Here is a 20,498-nt window from a genome sequence, read left to right as displayed (position 1 = left end):
ACCACAAAAGAACTTAAAGAAGTGAGATTCTATGGATAAGTTACCAAGTCTTCAAATTTTAATCAGCAATGACTTGATTATGGTATGTTAAATATCCTTACAAGCAGATATCCTTAACTGCTGGTGCAAGGTTTGCTCACCAAACAGAAAAAGCAGCAGCAGACACCAGCAGCTGGCAAATAAGGCCAGGGGAAATCCACACCGAAAATAAGGGATACGTTCCTCTTCAAGGAATGTTGGTTGACCTATACCAACGTATTTACAGAGCTGAACCATCCTTATCTGTCCATATGTAAGAACTCAAGTGATTTGTCTTAGGGCAGCAGTAACTGGGTAATTTTTAATGGGCTACTGGAAAAAAAGTAAATATTGTTTCCTACCTATGAGTTAGAGGTGCCACATTGCAAAAGAAAATTACAAGATCATGGACAAAGAGGATAGTTAAGAAATCTTTAGGAAATACTGAGAAAGATTTTGGAGGACTGATTTTTTTTGGAGGAAAAACATTCACATCTCTCAACTATTTTCTTCTTTCACACTAAGCTATAATTCTCCTCTGTAATCCTCCTGATACACAAAGGTGTTTATGTAAGCTACATGTAACACTATACCTTTATTATAAAAGCAGCTGAGGACAGTTTTTAACTGCCTGATAAGGAGTCATCAGCATATTGTAATGCTGAGATTAGAAAAATTAGAAATATTCTAATGTAATTTCTGGTTTTAAAGTCTACGACTACAATTGGAAAATTCAGAGGATGAACAGTCACAGAGAATGCCAAGGCCAAGCTCATGCAACAACAACTGCTGAGAAAAAACATTTAGGTAAAGGTCTTTCTTTAAAAAAACACCTAACCATGTACTAGTTTGGAAGGTACAAATTTAAAAACAGATTTTTTTTTCTTCTTTTGCTTATCCTCTTCAAAACCAAACAAATCATTACTGTGAGGTTTTTTTGTGTACTGGGAGGAAAAATAAAGATTCAGTAAGTGAAAAAGTGACAAGTTTTGAAAAGGAAAATGCCATCTGCCCTAGTAAGTCATTTCTAGAATGTCCTGTAATTTTGCTATCCTAAATGTCACACGACATGAAGACAAAGTGAACTTGCATCAGAAGTGCTGGTCAGGACATCAGGCAATAAAAGCAAGCCCGCAGGAAGCCTTTCTTGGTGTGCCCCAGCAGGTGTGGAGTGTCTGAAGCAATGATGTGTCTGGGGCAGACCTCTCCCTCTGAGCTGGCCCTGCCACGCTGCCACTGAAGTCATCGGAGAGGAACAGACACTTGCAGGGCAGAGCCAGACAGATGCTCTGCTGCCTGCTGTCTGAGGCAGGACAAGGCATGGTCCAGCCAGTAAGATTACAGGCATTTCACCAAACCCCTTTGTCCTACAATTTTTCCAATATTTTTGGTTTGTTTGGATTTTGCCTCTAAAAATAAGTGCTTTTAAATGCTAGTAATTTGTTTTTGCAGGAATTGCAAGGTGGAAGCATCATCTGTAAAAATATTTATTTTAAAATATTTTTTTCTTTTTACTTCATTTTAAAATTATTTTATTTTTAAAAAAAGAATATAGCCTCACAACAATCATATTTTACACAAGAGGTTTATGATTGATGTCAAAATCATTTATATCACATCTGGAAACCATTATGAATAACATATAAATTGTTCGACTGAGATGGTTCCAAAAATTACAGCACATTAAGACGTGTCTGTTCCCCTGAGCCTATCACTCTCTTTAGCAAAATAAACAAGATTTTGCATTTTTGAATATTTTAGAAAATTACTTTTCAGTCTTCCATTTCTATGTGAAGTCCCCATTGTTCCTTGAACCGCAGGAGATACATTTTTTGGTCCTCAGATGATTCACCAGATACCTGTTTCTCATACAGTCTGAGCAAAATTCCTTCTTTGTCAGGATCATCATACTTGAATACTCCTCCACACACCTGATTTTCAACACTGGACAAGGTAGGAATATACAGTCTTCCACTGTGAGGATCCCAATCAACTAATGTGGTCTGCACACCTTTCTCTGTGAGGCCCTGTGTGATTTCTTTCAGCTGATGATAGGATGTCTGCCCAGATGTTTCAGTATCCAGGTCCATCAAGTTGATATGGGTCTCACCTGGCAATTCATGTGCTGCATCAACCACCTGCAAATTAAGTTCCTCTGTTTTCTGTCCCAAACAAAGGTCTGCTACCCTTATCTCCAGTTGGGGGGAATATGGTTGTCCTGTTTCCATACCAGCCAAGTCCCCCAAAGCAATCTGTGGCTCACCCTGTAGTCCCCTGGGGGCAGAACATTTCTTGTCTAGTTTCTGACCAGGAGTGAATCCTTCAGCCCTTACATCATGTTCATACTCTACTACCCCTGGATTTTTATCTTTCCAAGTATTCTGTGTTCCAGACTGGCCATGAGATGTCCAGTGTCCAGTCTGGTCCCCTTCCACTAAAGTATCTTCTTTCAGTGAAATCTCTTCATGTGAAATACCAAGCAAATATTTTGCTTTCAGCAGTTGTTTAGAAGGCAAATCCTTCCCTTCAGTGGCACTGTAAACAGCGCAGTATTGGGGACTTTTCCTTTCTGATAGACGGCTGGATTCCTTACAGTCATCCCCATTAACAGTGATAAGGTTGAGAACTATTTTTTCACTTGGTATGAAAACCCGTTCCTTGCATTTGTCAGTGTACTGCCATACCTGGAAAGTAAGAAATACTTTGAGTGAAGTATAATAAAAATACCATCTTGCTGCTTCTTATACCACCTTGTATTCTTAAAATATAAGGCTATGTTCGACCTTATTAGGAGGCTATTTCAATTTAGAGAAGAAGAAAGTTCACCACATAAACACTCAGGAGTGTCAACATGCTCCCTTTTTTTATTCTATCTAAAGTAAAACTATATTATGACCTGTTTTAATATCCCTTTCCTCACCTTCCCCATGTCAAAATATTGGTTAGAACCATTGTGTCAAATACGGGATTTGTTTCCACCAGCATAAACTCATGTGACTTTGGAAAAAACACCAGTTGTCTTCTCGGATCAAAGATTCCTGAATATATTCCACTCCTTTTAACCAGTGAAGAGAAAATGGTCGTCACAACCAGTTCCCACAAGCGGTGTCAGGTAACATGTTAACGTATGGCTGACACAGAATAAATTAGTAGCAGGTTTCCTTTCAGAGAGGAAGCTACACATCAGGCTGAAGCACTGTCTACGGAGCCTGCACTGTGCAGTCTGCCACAGGCTGCTTCTGTGACTCTCTGCAAAATCATCGAATTAAACAATAGCGATCTTCCTGAAATGACAGGAACACGTGGGCACTGGTGGAGTGAACAGGAAAAACAACCAGAAGCCGCATTTCAGTGTTTTCAAGCTTGAATGGAAGACTGAGACCATTAATTGATGTACCAAGTAGTCTGAAAGGTCCCACAGGACAGAAGTGCTGGACCAAAACAAACGGCTTATTCCACGTCCCCCCAACCACACAGGGTGCACATGTGGAATAGTCTGTATGTTGGGAAATCCAGAGCATCATTAAAATATCAGGTCAATATTCATTCATTACCTTAACATTGACTGACTCCAGAGGTGGAGAAATAAAATCGAAGCTCCAAGATGGTCATTAAAAAGTGCAATGAACATAAAAAAAATTCCCAACATTGACATTACATCTTTACTGGAGAAAAAACTCCAGGAGTTAAGAGTTTAGTCTGCTACTGAGGGGGAATTTTTCACTAGGTAGCCCTTCATGTTCTTGGATTTTAAAGAGTTCTGTCCTGTTAGCTCTCCAAGAGACCGAGCTACCTCCCCATACCATGCCCCACATCCCAGGGATAAAGCGTAAAGAATAAGACAGAGACAGACTTTTTACAAGGGCCTGTAGTGACAAGGGACAATAGTTTTAAAATGAAAGAGGGTTCATTTAGACTGGATATAAGGAATAAATTCTTTACTGTGAGTGTGGTGAGGCACTGGAATAGTTTCCCAAGAAGCTGTAGATGCCCCATAACTGCAAGTGCTCAAAGTCAGGTTGGATGGAGCTTTAAGTAACCTGATCTAGTGGCAGGTGTCCTTGCCCACGCCAGAGTGGCTGAACTAGACACCTTTGAAGGCCCCTACCAACCCAAACCACTCTGCGATTCCACGGTTCTGTAATAAAAGCAGTGCCTCATCAAGCGCAGATGTTTCCATGCACATCTGACTGCAGCAGCAGCTGCTCCACTCCTTCTGAGCCTTTCTGAACCCACAGTCCACCTGTGAAGACTTCTCCTGTCACTCCTGCACTGCTCTAATCTTCTTCAGCAAGATCAGCATGTTGAAACCAACTCCCTTGTATCTCCCATCCCACGGTGTCACGCAGATTGGATTAACATTGAAGTCTTTATTCATTATTATAATTGCATGCCTATGGTTGAGCAACTTGCTTAAAGATACCGGTGAGAAAGTTCTGTTGACCTCATGAGCTGGAAACCAGTAACATTTCATAGACTTTATGTGTTCTTTCTAAAAATCAACAAACTTTGCAGCACTAAGAAATTTGAGAACATTTTTTGCAGAAAGTGTATTTGGGCTGTCTAAATAACAGCATGTGTTTTTCTATACATTTTTGGGTGCTAGGAAATGGTACAGTATTTCGAAGTATTCTTGAAATCCAGGTTAAATTATCTGTATGAAACACGCGATAAATCCGTCACAATTAAGTGGAAAAATCTGGTAACACCCAGTAATAGTCCAAGAAAACATCATGGTGTTTCCATACTGCTTAATTGTCTTCCCTTCTTGTTTCTGAATTCAACAAATTAATAACTTTTTTCCAACTGAATTTACACAGTGCTTCATCTTAGATAAATTTATGGAGTTCTGACATCCTGACAGACCTTGCCTAGTACACCCCAGACCTTGCTTAAGGCAATGACTCTTCCCAAACCAACAGCTCTGTTCTGATCATTGCAAACTTGAGTAATTACTCTGTTTATCTTGCATTTAATAACCCTCAATGTGGTTTTCTTCTCTTGATCTCAGTGGCAACTAGAGCTTTTATTTGGAGCTAGCCATGTTTTCCTCCAAGACTGCTTGGAACCCTGGAAAACACACAGCTCTGCTGTGAGTGCCAAGGCTGGCAGTGAGCTCCTGCAACAGAAGACACTTACCAGGTTTGTTGGATGTTTTTGTTTGTGGATGTGAATATACTTGTGCACACAATAGCATATCACAGAAATAAAAAGGAGAGCCAGCATGGTAGGCATAACATATCCAAATGTGATTGTTATAGTCTCGTCTTCTGTTTTATCTGTTAATAAAACAAAAGTTTTCATTGCAACGGGCAACTTTTTCATGCATGCAGACAGTAATATGTGCATTCACCACACTGTCTTTTGGATACTGAATGCAGATGTTTTAGATAAACAAGGAATTTGCAGGAAATAAAAAAAATTATATTTGAGCTACAGGACGATGTTTATTATTGTCTAAATTATGAATTAAATTGTAAAAAGAAACAACAACCCCTCCCTTAGGTTCTACTGCTGCTAACTTCAGATTGACCCAGGTCTGCCACTCCCAAATCTCATTCAAGGAAAAAAAGCATTCTCCATGCACTAAAACTCCAAGAATGCAGATACTTTTCTTCAGAGGTACTGATGTACCTTCCAGACAGTCCCAGCTATGTGTTATTAGAGGCAATGTTTTTTTCATTGGTACAAGTGCACAGAGGAGGAAGAAACCATGCCAATTATCACTCTCAAAATGGATACATAAAAAACTCACTAATTCAATCACCATTATTTTTTCTAACTTGCATCTTCTTTTTCTTAATTTGCCACCTTACACATACCTCTCAATGTAGCAATGCAATGTTCTTTGGAAAAGCTGCTGTCCAAAACTGGTGTGGTGACATGTATCTGTGCACTGACACAATAAGCTGTTCCAGGTTCTAACCAGGGCACAACCAAGGTGTTGTTGTTGATGGAGAAGAACCACTGGAAGACATTAAAAAAATATTTTTCTCCCCTTTAACTCCTCAGCTACAGAAAGGTCACACATACACATTTTCTAGAAAGATTAATGATACTTTAAGAGCTGCCAGCTGCATCCTTTTTTCCAAATGCAATCAACATTCAACCTTGTCAAAGCTTACCCGCTTCCTTGTTTTTTTGTTGAGGACAGACACGTTGTACTGTAGGCCAGGATACACCTGAAGCAGAGATACGGATTCTTCCTCAGGACTTCTCTTCCACTTCTCAGGAGCAGTCAGAACGATTGAAATAGATTTGTCAGTAGAAGATACACTTACCATGGGTGGATCAATTTTAGCTGGAAAAATGAACATGTACAAAAAGCAGTCAGATTCAGCAGAGGCACGCTGATTTGACCAGTTTTGAAAAATTGATCATATTACATTTTTGCCATGTTTGGGGGAGTTTAAGTAGAGCTTTGAATAATTTACTTATATTGGTAAAAAATTGTTTGATCAGATAACTAAGAGGATCTCTATAGTGAGAAAGTGAACACTGACTTGCAATTTTGCCAAGGAATTCCTGGGACTTCACAGGATAAACAACCTTGAAACTCAATTTACTAAAATAGGCTGAATTAGCAATAGGTTCTTAGATTATCTGGCACAGATAAGAAATATTGGGCTCTAGAGTATGCTGACTGATTGGTTTAATAAAGCCTTTTCAAAATGAGTTATTTATACTGTGAATGTGCCACAGCTTTTATTTGCCTTGAGTAAGGCTTTACCATAACATTACAAAGTATTCAGTATATACCAGACTATATATATATATCTCCAAATTCCAATTTTATTATTTCAATTACTTCTGTCAAAAGCATAACTGTAGAACAACTGCAAAAAAGTGTAACTTCATGTTAAAATTAAAATACCATACACTATGAAGGCACATGCAGTCTGAGCACACATTACAAATCAAGGCCACTGAATGCCCGGCTGTGTGCTTAGCCCTCCTTACTGTCTGTTAGAGGGTTGAATCGTGTGGTCTCCATCCAGTCAGAGCATGTCCCATTTAGGAATGCTTTAACACTTGCATAGTATTGTTCTTCATAGTCAGAGGTCTCACTGGAGAGGTCACACCATGTTCTGTTTATATTCCTGCATTCTGGCTTTCTAATCCATTTGCCAACACCGTATCTATATTGAAAAAGAAAGAGAAAGGAGCTCTACAAAAGCTATTTCCATTATATTAGTCACCTCATAATAAAACTTTCTCTGCTTTATTACAGCTGATAAAACAGTTCCCATGTTTAGCAGAAATCTGAAATTTCAAGGAATCCCAACTTCAGCTAAGATGAAGCACAAGACTTCCACAAGTTTTTAATGCAAAATAGATTAGAGTAGGTCCTATCCAGAAGAAGCCAGATGGAGCTAAGTGGGATGTTCGTGATACCAATCTAAGTCAAGCTTTGCTTGCTCAGACCAGAGATCTCTCAACTTCAGTCTCCACAGCTTTAGTTTAAATTCTACACACACAGTAAGAGAGAAAGGATAACTATTTACATGGAAACAAAGAGTTCTGTCAGAATGGTCAGTGACTCAACTATGGACACAGATGATGCTCAGGGTCTCCAAGATGAATGACAGGAGACTACTCATTCCTGCCTGTTGCCTCATTTTCTAGTTTCAAAGAAAGCTTCAATTGGAACACAATGAACTTCAAAACCCTTCTAGTTGAAAAAAGGCCATGTATCTGCTACCAACAATGCTTGGTACTGACCAGCTCTTATACACTGGTAGAACAAACCAAGATTTCCTTGGAAAACTCCTGCTTGGATTTGCTCAGAAGCTCCTGCTCCTCAAATTCACCTTAAGAACTCCCCTTTGGCTGCTAATTAGTAAGGGCGAGTGGCTGTTTCTGCCTGACTGCCAGACAGGATCACTCAGCAGCATTTTCAAGCTGTCCCAAGGCCTTGCTCTCTGGGGTGGGTAGAGGCACGAGTGTTTTTTTGTTCAGTATAGCCAGTGCTCTCTGAACATTTTACCTCCTACACAATAGTCCTGGTTTCAGTCAAGGACAGGGTGAATTTTTTGCAGTAGCCATGAGTGGATGGAGCCTGGAGCCATGCGGGCATGGCCAAAATCTTAATGTTATTCCATACCATCTTTTGTCATTGCTGAGGGCATGGGAAAGGGACTCTCTCTCCATTCCAAGAAGAAAGGCGTTCCTTTCCAGTGAAGCAAACGAGGTGGATGGAGCAGTGTGGTAACATTCGTCCAGACCGGAGGGAGCTGTTTTGGGTGCCATGGCTGCAGTCAGGTCGAGCTCTGTGCTCTCTCTTTTGTGTATTTTTATCATTAATATTGCTGCTGTCACTGCTTTTTGTCTTATCTCACTGCTGTTTCCAGTAAATTGTTCTTATCTCCATCTGTGATCTTTGCTTTTTGTGCTTCCAGCTGGAGGTGGAGAGGAAGCAAGTGGTGCCATATTTTTTTAGCAGAACTACTGAATTGGAGAACACTGTTCCCAAACCATGACAACAATTATCGTTCACTCTGTAACTGCTGAGCACTCTCAAGGTACAAGAAACTTCCAGAGATCTACATTCATTTTGTTGATCTGAAAATATTCCTAGATTGAGGGAAGTGTAAATATTAGAGGTAAAGATTGGGAGCATTGCATCATCTGTCACAACAATGCTACACCTATTTAGAAGCCAAACTTCTATCACTGCCCTTCAGAATGACACAGTGCTCTCTCAGCGGGAACAAAGGAAATGCAGGCTGGTTCTCAATGCAAATTCCTTGACACCCTACTAAGGTGCAGACCTTGACAATGTAAGCGCCTGATTCCAACCACATTACTTGGTTTTGTACAATGCTTGATAACATCAGTGGATTTTCTCCTAGAAAGGCTTGCTGGATCAAAAAAAATCTGGGGGAGTGGGTCTGTCAGGAAAGAGCAGTGACACACTGGGTGTTATTAATATCGTATTAAATACTACATGTCCATTTCCATTTAAACGTCTACAGAGGACGTATGTGGACAGATACCAGTCCCCAGCACAGCCCTTTTTCATCCCTCTGTCTCATTTTAGAAGAAACGCCTCTGAAAGCTTCCATAGTATTAGAATGTTGCTTCCTACACTTCCTTCATAGGAAGAACATCTCCTTACACATTTTCTAACTTGGTGTGAAGTAAACAGTGCCAGAAGTAGAAGTTAAAAACCACACTCCTTAAGTCTAGCTCACACTTTAGTTCTTTCTTTACTTTGTATCAGCAATACCTTGCATGAAGTTGGGGTTTTTTTAAATTGTTATTCAAAATGCTAAAATAAAGTCAGTGGGAGATAAAATAAACAAGCCAACTTACACTGCATACTTCACCTTGTAGAGTACTCCATCACCTGTGCCTTCTGGTGCTGACCAGTGAAGGACATTCTTCATGTTTATAGACTCAAAATGGACATTCCTAGGGTTGGGCAAAGAACAATACAACTCTCCTGAGAAAGAAAATAAGAAAGGAACAACACGCACTAAGAATCCGCAAATACATACACTTCCAATTTAGCCAAGAGAGAGAGTTATTTTTGAAAAGGCCATAAATTCAACCTTTTTTAGCATTCAAAGTGTAATGTACTTGGCTATGGGAAATTTTTTTACAAGTGTCCCTACCTAGTGCAGTCTCAAATTCCATCTTTACAAGTGTGTTTTTTCTCTAGCAAAAATGACTTTGCCATTTATGACGGTCACTGGCATGGAAATATTCAGGGACTGGAAGCTAAAACTAGGAAAGCTTGGCCTAGAAGAGACACACTTTTTAAAAATTGTAACTGCATTCGAATTGAAGAAAAATTTAACACTGAAAATTAGAAAAATATCCTTTAATACTTCATTAGAATCATCTTGTATCTGAGTGGATTTTTAAAAGACAAACCAGGCATTTTTTAAAAATACACATAGAACCTACTGCACACACAGCTTTACAAACTGAAGTATGACTTTAATCTGGAGAATTGGACTGGATGATTCACAATAGCCCCAGTGTCATTTGACCACCCCTTTTGATTCTCCAGAAAGTCAAAAGCAAACATCTACTGGTAGGTCACACATCTAAATTGCTGTTCATTGAAATTTTGAAATAAATAAACAGGCAAATCTGGCTGTCTTAAGAGCACAGTTTCACATCTTTCTAATACCCACTACTAACCTCATAAATGTCATGAAGGTGCTCGCATTGCTAAATTGCTTGCAAAAAGAAGCCTGTGGGCCCAGGGGAAGAATCCCAAGTTCAAAGTTATGGCTCACGCCCCAGCTACTCCTGCCATGCACCGGGGGGAACAAACCCGAGACCAGCTCCGAAGCTGCCACTTCCCATTGCAGGTAGCCACAAGAGCATAATAGGGAAGAAAAAAAGTGACTCTGTGGGTTTTCGGGACTTTTCAAAACCCTGTCATTTCCTCCTCTAGGAATGCAATTCTAGTTCTTGAGATAACAAAAAGAGGCAAAGAAAAGGGGAAATAAAATCTATCAACACAAACAGTGGGAACCTGTTCAAATGAATAGTCCTTGAGCTGTTACTTCCGTAAGCAGACCTTACGTTTTTTTGTAGTATATTTCACTATTACTAGAGCAATAGTGTTCATCCTCCTGTGTATGTAACATGTAGCTGCTTTTGTAAGCAAAAGTCACCACCATTTTCCTGATTAATGTGCAGACTCCTATCTGTCTTTGAGCCAAACAGTAAAAGTTTTTTTCTCTTCAGCACATTTATTAAAACAATCTCCTTGCAATTCCATAGAGACCTATTACTTTAAACTGTCTCAGTGCAAACTCTGGGTCTTCCAAGCCTCTAGCTGCTCATTAATGCTGTAGTGGTATATGCGTGCATCTGTATCTTCAGATCACAGCACTGTTTATGGAAGGTATTTCTAATCTTGCTCTCTTTTATCTCTAGCTCTTAGTGTTCAGTAGCTTGCATATTCTAGTCAGAGAACAAGTTTTGTCAGGTATAGTCCTTAGGGCAAGCTTATCTATTTAAAAAAAGTAGAAAGTCCCATTTCCTTGACTCTTGGATGCAGAAATATCCCATGACAGTCAGCTTGTAAGAAAGACTTGGTTGTAACAACTATAGACTTGGTTGTACCAACATAAAAAAAGTTCCAGGGTGCCAGGGGATGTAAAAACAGCAAAACAGATTCTCCAGGAGTTTGCCTTACTCTAACACTTGCTTCCAAGTGGGAGATACAGAATCTAGAAAATCAAAGGTTTTCATTTCCCCAAAATAAATGTCCTCTGCAATTGCTTTAAGTGAAACCAAATGTAAAGATGAAGCTGCCCAGGAAAGCTGAGAAAACAGTTTGATTTTCTGAAGAGTTGTTTGCCTGTACCTTTCCACATTTGTCCACCCTTATTTTAAAACATTTGTATTCCTCAAGTACATTTTAAAGTAGCAAGAGTAATGCGTTTGGCTGTTACATTAAAATATTTTTAAACTATTAATGTGTAAAACTGGCTCTTTGACTTTTTAAGTTTTTTTTTTTTAAATTTTAATTTCCCTCCTCCCAGTGTGGTTTCTGCTGTGGTAAATGAAGTTTCAAAACAGAAACACTGACTGCAGCAGAGGAGCCAATCTCAGTATGCAGAAGCCGCAGACTGTATCTTTACAAGATCTAAAGCATTACAACACTGCTGGTTGTGCTCCCAGCTACCCCCAGCTCAATGAGATTTGGAAGACAGAGGGAACGAGACCATTAACTTTCCATGAGAAGCAAAAGCAGAGATTTGGTTTTTACTCCTGGTTTTGCCCCTTTACTAAAGGGCTCCTGCCCTTACAATAAATCGTGCAAGTTAGTTCTACCTCAATTCTGCACGTGTAAAACAAGAATAAAACTACCATACTCCCCTACGTCTCCAGGAAGAGTTAAGAATAAATTCCTTCCTGGCTATTCGGTGATCAGCAGTATCAGGAGGCACGTGTAGAAAACAGATTATACACAGAGCTTGAATGTTCCATGGTTATCAGTCAGGAAAGGGCTCAAGAATATGCAACAGCTGCTTGTTTCAATCCTTTAACTTGTCTTCAGTCTTTCAGTTTCTTGTCTTTAAACACAGTACATCCACTTATATTCTGATTTTATTTCCATTTTTCAGGATTAATGGCATGGGTGTCACATAGAGCATTTTCAGTTTGTACTGGCCTAGGAGCAGAAATCAGTCACACATGTTGCTTTGCTAGGTTAGGTCTGCGTCATTGATTGCTAGCAATGGCTGTCATTCAGTTCCCAGTACAACTAAGTCACTTTATTTATTTATTGCATGGAAAAAAATGGAACTCGTATTACTGTCTTTGGAAAGGCTGTAAATCAAACCTTGAGTAATATCATGGTTTACACCTTCATGATTGACATCTGGACTGGAATTAAAGTAATAATATGGACTTGCAAACTTCACCACCACAAGGAACAGCCAAGTCCTGATCTTAGAATAAGCTATAGCGAGACTCTCCAATAAGCTATAGCGAGACTCACTTTGCATGTGAGTGAAAAACCCCGCTGACGTCAGTGAGATTATTCACATGAGTAAAAGTCTGCATGGCAGGTGCTCCATCTTCTCTTTATGAAATCACCTGCTATGTTTAAAAACCTGGTCAGTTTGAATCACATAGAGCTGCCTGCCAAGTACCTGCCTTGCTGAAGTCAGTACAGTTCACAGCTCAGTTTTGGTTATAGCCCTGTCTATCTATCTACATGCACACACAGACACATACATACAGACACAAGGATAAACACACATGTTTTCCATGTTACAACCATTACCCATTCAGTGCATCTGTCTTTTACCTGCTAGGAGGTCCCCCTGCCTGCCTCTGTGACAAACAGCTGTGTTTAATGGCAGTGCTGCGGAACAAATACAGCTGCAGCTACCCATGTCCTCTGGCTCTAAACAGATATTTTAGCTTTGCACTTCAGTTGGGTAACCCAGCAGCTGCAAAGCATAAAAATACATAAATATAGAAAAGTTTAGATTATTTTTTCTGTGCAGTGGCAAAATTTCTGGGGTGGGGAGAAGGCAGAGGACTCACTGAGAGCTGACCTATTGGTATCCAAGTGCCTCCTTGTGTGATCACTGTTGGTTACTGTAGCCCTCTCAAGTAGAGTGATCATCTGCTATATTTTACTGTGGCATGGCACAAAGGTGCAAACACCAAATTATCCAATCAAATACAGCAAGAAGTATCACAGAACCCTCTAGACAACTGTAAGATAAAATTTAAGACAGTGAGTGATGTGGAAAGCATTAAGACAGAAAGATGAGCCCTACTGCAACAGTCTTGCTAGCCACAGCAGCAAAACCCAAGAACTCTCCCCCATAGTCCTCTCAGAATTCAACAGAGGAACTGCTTCTCTGACAATGGCGCAGACTTTGGCTTCAATTGCGGTCGTATTTTCTTATAAAGAAGTGGCCCTTGGTAGCACCTCTGATGGAAGCGAAACCTTTGTGCTGGGTACCGAATTTGTGGGCATCACTGCAGCTGTGCCTTGGCATTTGCAGCTGCCACTTCAAGGCCATGCATTGAACTCCCACTTACACACCTCAGAGAGGGGACAGCCTTTCAAACAGGCAGAGTCCCTGATTTACCTTATCCCACTGGTAGCTTAGATCCACCAGTGAAGCACCAAGCAATTAAGGATCAATCTAGGATACACTGCATCTGAAAATGAACACTCTAAACCACTGCCCTTTCTTTAGTCTTACAGTTCAGCTTTGGATGACTTCAACCATATTCCTCTGAAATCTCATTTGCTCCTTCTATGCTGTTGCTCTTATTTTTTGAGGAATTTTTTTCTCTCTTCTCTTCCTCCAGCTCATCAGTTTTGATTATGTTGTTCTCAGTGAAAAAGAGTCTCTCAAACACATGCCTAAGCATAACATAAAAATAAAACTTGTCATACTCAGAGTAAATGTCCATTTAGCATCATGTCTGGTGTCCCTCACAAGCAGAGGGTTGGGGTTTTTCTGGCACATCTCCAGCTTCAAGCAAGTCGGCACTGGCCATGCAGGAATGTGAGGGACTGCACCAAGTGGTAAACAGGGGGACTGAGCCAAAATTGTAGATCATAAGATAGACAGAGGAAGGGAAACCCAGCAAAACCAAGAATATACTTTAGCAAACTTATGACTTACTCATTGTCTTAGCAACAATTTAAGTAAATGAGTAAACTTCTTAACAATTAAGTGATCCTGAAAGCTTTTCTCTGTGCAGATTCTTTTTGACTCAAACTCAGCAGACTGAATAATGAGGAAGAGAAAAAAGAGCGGGAGGAGGAGGAGGAGGAGGAGAGGTACATAGAAGCCATTACAGCTCAGCTGCCTTTCTCCTGGTGGGTTGCTGGGTATGAAGTCAGGTTAGTGAAACCCTTTGACCTGAGCGGCACTGGTGGGAATGTGGGGAGGAGCACAGAGGTGATTTCCTGTTCAAGTCATAACAGCACTCGAGAGCTAGCCACAAAGCACACTCTTTGCTCTCCCACAAGAGGAGCCTGTCACTCCCTACACAGCTTGTTCAGAAGGGGCACACGGGGAAGAAAGATGGGCAGAAAGGGAAGCATAAGGCTGCATGAAAACCAGTTGGTGGAGCAGATGGAAAAGCTTGAGGGAAGAGGTGTGGAAAGGTGGGAGAAGGATGAGACTGAAGCACATGGGGTTTGTTTTTCAAGAAACGGGCAGGCTGCCATTGGAAACAGGGAGCCTGAGGAGGTAATTTTGTCAAAGAGTGTGAGTGGAAATACAGCCTGAAGAACAGGAGATACAGAAGTGGGACTGAAGCTATGGCTTGCCCTGACAGGCTCTCCTCCTCCATGTCAAGCCTTGTTGTTATTTATCCAAACCATGTGCTAACTTATAAAAAACACCTCTAAAGAGAATATTGGTCAAAGAACATTTCAGACTCAGTCCAGAAATACCCAACTTCAGAGAGGAGGAGGAAGTCTTCCCAGTCCATCGAAGGCTTGTTAGGAGAGAGCTGGAGAGGACCATGGCAGCTGACATCCATTCCTTTTTGCTAACTTTTATGAAATAAAACAAACTGAATTTTCTTCCCACTGCATTGCAAGTTTGCAAGTACAAGAGTAGAGCTCCCACTGTCTTCGCCATGCCCTGCTGCAAACACATTTACTTGATGCACTCCAGCAGGCAAAAGTTACTGTAGGTATGTTTTCTATTAATTCTGAGTGACCAGTACTTGCCTGAAACAAGCAAACAAGGTGAGTGAAATTCAAAGTGAGCTTGTCTAAAATTAGTCACAGCCCTTTCAAGGCTTTCAGAGTTGTAATCTGATGGAGGTGTTTTGTGCTTTATGGTTTGGTTTGGTTCCAGCTTGGTTCTTGTTATTTTGTTTTTTAATTTAAAATGCAAAGAGGTTTTGTTAAGTTTGTCATGCAAAACCATTTTTTGTCAAAAAGAGCTACATTAATTTTAAAAGCCCAATGGTGACACAATGCCATGACATGATAGCTGTTTTTTAAAACAGATGTTTTGAAATTATATGAAATATTGAAAATTGCCTGTCCAGCATTTAATGTTGAGGATTTTCTTTTCTACCTAGAACATGTTTAGCATTACCCATTTATTGCTGCTTAGATCAATCACATCAAACAGCCAAGAAAATGCAAGCTTAGTTAAAATACCTCTGACATCTTACATTTGTTTTCCAAAATATCCAAGAGTTAAGCTTTCTATTTGAAATATTGTAAAAATTATGCTCTGCGGCAGTTATCAGCCAAATTGCCATACACCACATTTTGGTACACTCCTAATCCATCTTTACATAAAATATCTATTTTTTACATATAAATTGAGCCAAAATTAGGTTTGGCTTTCATCATTCAGCACTGACTAACAGCTATTAGGCGACAACAGTCCAGTTAGAACTAACAGCATTGTATTTATTGCCTAAGAGATGTTGCTCGTTGCTCTGTGACCTACTGATGGCTTTTCTAGAAAAGGGATTTATGCTTTTCTTGGGAGTCAAAACAATTTTAATTAGAGAAATCCACAATTCTCAATCCACATTTTGCCTCGGACAGGAGACTGAATGTAGCATTGATGGGGGATGAGCATTTGCCTTCCTTTCTGAGGGAAAGGCAATCCTAAGAAGATGGAAGTTGAACACCTTCTTCTGCACCCGAGATCTCAGAGGAAGGACCAACACTCCCAGAAAGTTTGTAATGCCTCACCTCTCGCAGGCAATGCCTCTGGGAAGGAACTGTTTGCAGAGAACTCCTGGGGCATCCCCTCATTGGTGTGAGACTGAACAGAAATACGGTGCCTCTGAACAATACCCAAGTTACTGGCACACCAAGTACAAAGAGAAGAGCTGTATGTAATTTTAAATTTTTATCTAGAGATGGTCCTGAGTTCCAAAATTCAGGCTCTTACCAAGTTAAGCCTGTTAAAATATGGGAGCTCTTGTTCAGCTGGCTCATAAGGGTGGTTTTTCTCTCTCTTTTTTGCAGATAATCAATACCATTTCTCGGGGAGAACTCAATCAGCAGAAATCAATCTGTACAAGCCAAAACTATAAAACCAAACATAAACAGGAACCATACACACACAAATGACTTGAGTAATCCTAACCACTTGCTTGTCTTGGAATTAAGACTATAAAGGTCACTAGACAACAAGAGGCCCAGAAAGGAATGGTTATCAGCTACAGTGGTGAACCTGAGTGTTTGCTGAGGAACTGCAATGCACATCTAGGGTTTGGCCTTTAATCACAAATCCCAAGAGTGTTGGAAGTCCCTCTATGGAATGAACTGCCTCCTTTAACAATTTCCATTTCTTTTTAACAGGCAATATGAACTTGTCAAGTTGAGTCATAAGCAAAGCCGAGTACTAGGGCTAGATCGCAGTGTTGTCCAGAACAGCCTAGCATGATATTGGAAGCTGGAGATGAGAAAGTAGGGATGAACCTTTCAACTATATCAACATGCCACTCCTTCTTCATATACTGCAGTTCTCCTTATGCCAATATCCATTTTTATTTATTTCTATGTTACATTTATTCTTCTTTCCTTCACACTAGTGGAGAGCAAGGAAATACTGTGTAAAAACACCGAGCTCAACCCCCCCCATATACTTCCATTCTTATTACTGAAGCTTTATGCCCTCTCTGGTAAACACACAGATTATCACCAACACACATGCATTTCAATCTTGCAAAGTATATAGATATATACTAGGTTATACAAAATACTATATGCACAAGATTTTCAAGCTGAGAGTTCAAAAAATCATTCTGTTTTACAATTTTTCCCCACTGCTTTTCCTATCTCTAGCCTTTTATTCAGTATTTCCCAGAACAACATCAAAAGGGATGTTTTGTACATTCCAGTACAGTTCTAGTAACTGTGAAAGAAAACACATCGAAATTTGCTTAAAGGAAGGCCTGAAGCTGCTTCTCAAATTACTATTTATTAGTAAAAATATGGTAAAGTGTAATACGAAAGATGTAAATTAAATCAGGTATGTCAGTGCAGAAAAAGCAACTTACACTGCTATTAGAAAACATCAAAAGGGGGAAGCTTTCAAGGTTGCATCATATGAAATGTAGTTGATATAGCCACATATCAGATCCAGTGGGATCTAAAGCTGGGTGTATGCCAGCAAGGACTGCAACCCAGTATGAGCAGGTCTGTTAGATTAAAATGTTTATACTGAGAAAACCTTGTCTACATTATATACATTTCAGGGTTTTGCTTTTTAACACTGGACCACCTGTACTTGGCACTACATGAGCGGATGAAGCACATCTTCAAGGGCAGCTTCATCCAGAAAAAATCCAGTTCCAAGACTGTGTCACAATATACACAAAAATACAGTAAGGGAAATGATTGAGATTTGCTTCAAAATCACATACCTTACCTGAATGAAAATAGTAAAATATGCCTTAAATAAATCAAAATGCTCCTAGTTTTGCTGTACAGCATTCAGGCTCATTTCCCTTTCCTCACCATAGTATAGATATAGATACCATAGTATCCAGTGCATTCTTTCTTCTGTATGGATCTACAAGAGAGATACTGGACTCCACAGGCCAAAGATTTCAAGGATTCTCTAACTGCGGAAGAATGCGGTTAGGGAAACCTCCCCTAAAAGCAAGCAGAAGGATTTAAAATAGAGCTTGGTAAGTTAATGGATTAATATTCTACCACGTAAAAAATTCAGGCTGTTCCTTCACATCCTCACAAAAATTGCTGAACTCTCCCATGTGGTAAAGAGGAACATGCTTGAACAGTCTCGATCCCAATGGTTAAAAAATTAATTTTCCATTTTATTTCACATTTTCTTCACTTTTTTATTTGTTCTACAGTACAGATTTTTAAACGGTTGAGTGAAACACCAATTTATAAAAATCCCAATTGCAGTGACAAGTGAAATTTTTATCCTTGCTCAGATAGTCTATTAAGTACAGTTCATAGACAGCAGGGCCTGAAAACAGAATGCAGTTAGAGGCTGCTGGAACAGTAGATGTAATCCAGTAAGGATAAAATCATGCCCACTAACACATCACAGCCAAAACAAAAGGTGTTTTGCAAAGGTCAAGCTCTAATTTAGCATTTAAATGCTGCTGCTAAGGAGTTCAGAAAGGAACTTGACAAGAGATCCCAAGGAGACAGGCACAGGACAGATCCCATAAGATCTAAGAATCTGAGTCTGCAAAGTCCTGCTGCAAAACTGCATTACATGGCACTTGGGTCCTAGTTTCTGTTGTTGGATCAAAGTACCCAAAAGGGACTCCTCTACCTATCACTTCCCTTCACAGAAAGCACATGAGCACTGCTATGATGGTTCTGCACTTCATATAATTTCTTCCATTACTAGCAAAATACTTCTAGGATGAATTAAACTAGCATTTAAGGTCTCACGCTGAGAAAGGTAAAAATGGAAGCTCTAAGCCTTCAGTGGAAGGCACAGCTCTCCTTTCCATGCTGGTATTGCTGACTGTCAACAAAACTCTCAAGTTATGTCCAGCTAAAACCTCAGGAATGTGCAAACAGATTCCCTTCTTCCTTGAACAACCACTAGACAAAAGCAGCATAACCCCCTTGACATTTTTCTAAACTTTCTTCAGAATCAAAACCAGTAGTAAACACATTTTAAAGTTTTTTTTTAAAGGGGGACTGAATGCCAGTTGTACAGATTTTCCACACTTGCACTGATGACCATCAGACTTAAATAAGATGAAAATAATGTGGTCAGTTACTTAAAAAGAATCTGGCATTGGTACCTCTGAAAGCAACTCAAAATCACTGATGCCTATTGGAGTAGTTTGTCAAAAGAGTAACTAGGACACAGTACTTAGTGGTACTCAAAGGCATTCAGGGTATGAAGAACTCTCCTCACTGCCTTCCAGCTCTCACAAGATTGGAAAGTTTTGCTGTGGAGTTAAATGGGAGCAGATTCTGTCCCTGTGCATTGAGTTTTGGAGGCAAGACTTGCAGCAGAGAACAAAATCACAGAGTAGGTTTCTTAGAAGATCTGCTAATCCCTCCAAAGCCTTGCTCTGTTTTATAATAGGAGATATATTAAAAAAAGGAAATAATGTATGATTTTAACAGCAGCAGGGGACCCCCCCTGCACACACGTTCCAGGCTACAGTTTATAAGCTCATTCCCACTGGGTAACATCCTTGTCCAAGCCGAGACATTTTGCTCTCCGAGCTGCTCCCACAACCCACTCCAGCTGCCACCTTTTTTGCTCCGGGTCTCTTGTGCTTGGATGTGTGGCTGTCACCATATGATACAGCCAACCGGTGGGAGAAGGGACTTGGAGCCACTCAGGACACTAACAGGCGGGCTGAGTATCTCTGCCAAAACCCTACCCTTTTTGTTTTAATCTAGCTCTTGACTGCTCAGTTACACTCTTGAGGATAATGCCTGTCAAACAGAAGGGAAGCTACAAACACCAAAGGTATTTGGGGAATTATCGCGATGGGTGTAACAAGAACTATCTGAAGAGCACGCTATCGACTTAGAGGTGACAGCAAATCAACACAGAGCTTTGTAAAACCTAATTCCAGCTTAATTACAGAGAAAAAGAAAAGATGAAGCAACATTACAGAAATACCCAGTTCTCCTCCTCCAGTCGAAAACACCAACACCAAATGCACGGCTGTCCAGGGCGGACGGCACGGGAGCACCTGAGCCCTGCTCCGGTCCGCGGCTCCCGGGCGCCGGCCGGCCGGGGCTGAAGGAGCACAGCTCGGCCGTGCGGGGTCACGGCCCGCACCGCCAGCCCGGGAGGGATGCGCGTCCCCACCGCGACAGGCGGGGGCAGCGCCGGCACCCGCACCCACCTGTGCGCGCCGCGGGGCTCGGCGGCAGCAGCGACAGCAGCGACAGCAGCGACAGCGCCAGCAGCAGCCAGGCGCCCATCGGGGCCACATCTCCCGGCCCGGGGACTCCCCGCGCCGCGCAGGGGGTGGGAGCGGGCCGGCCGGCCCGGCGGGGCAGGGCGGGGCAGGAGGCGGGAGGA

General features: G+C 40.8%; 1 protein-coding gene across 7 annotated transcripts; it reads right to left on the bottom strand.

Moving 5' to 3' along the window:
• Positions 1–1,587: 1,587 nt before the first annotated feature.
• IL20RA (interleukin 20 receptor subunit alpha) lies at positions 1,588–20,489 on the bottom strand. Of its 7 annotated transcripts, none has more exons than XM_042017488.1 (7): positions 20,320–20,489; positions 9,334–9,463; positions 6,979–7,157; positions 6,144–6,319; positions 5,841–5,985; positions 5,158–5,297; positions 1,588–2,702 (listed from the first exon to the last, which is right to left on the bottom strand). In XM_042017488.1, the coding sequence occupies exons 1-7, from the start codon at positions 20,396–20,398 to the stop codon at positions 1,791–1,793; spliced, it is 1,761 nt and encodes a 586-aa protein (XP_041873422.1). In that variant the 5' UTR covers positions 20,399–20,489; the 3' UTR covers positions 1,588–1,790. The 7 variants fall into 7 exon arrangements, with proteins under 7 accessions (XP_041873422.1, XP_041873425.1, XP_041873424.1 ...); XM_042017491.1 differs by having other exon boundaries at positions 9,348–9,432; positions 20,320–20,417; XM_042017490.1 differs by having other exon boundaries at positions 9,348–9,463; positions 20,320–20,416.
• Between the last annotated feature and the right edge of the window lie 9 nt (positions 20,490–20,498).

This window comes from Corvus kubaryi, unplaced genomic scaffold (genome assembly GCF_017639235.1).
Source record: "Corvus kubaryi isolate FWS band 111438036 unplaced genomic scaffold, C.kubaryi_AGA036_p1.0 split3-73, whole genome shotgun sequence".
In the NCBI taxonomy this organism is placed as follows: domain Eukaryota; kingdom Metazoa; phylum Chordata; class Aves; order Passeriformes; family Corvidae; genus Corvus; species Corvus kubaryi.
The sequence above is the reverse complement of the archived record's forward strand: the minus strand, read 5'-3'. Positions and strand labels throughout refer to the sequence as shown.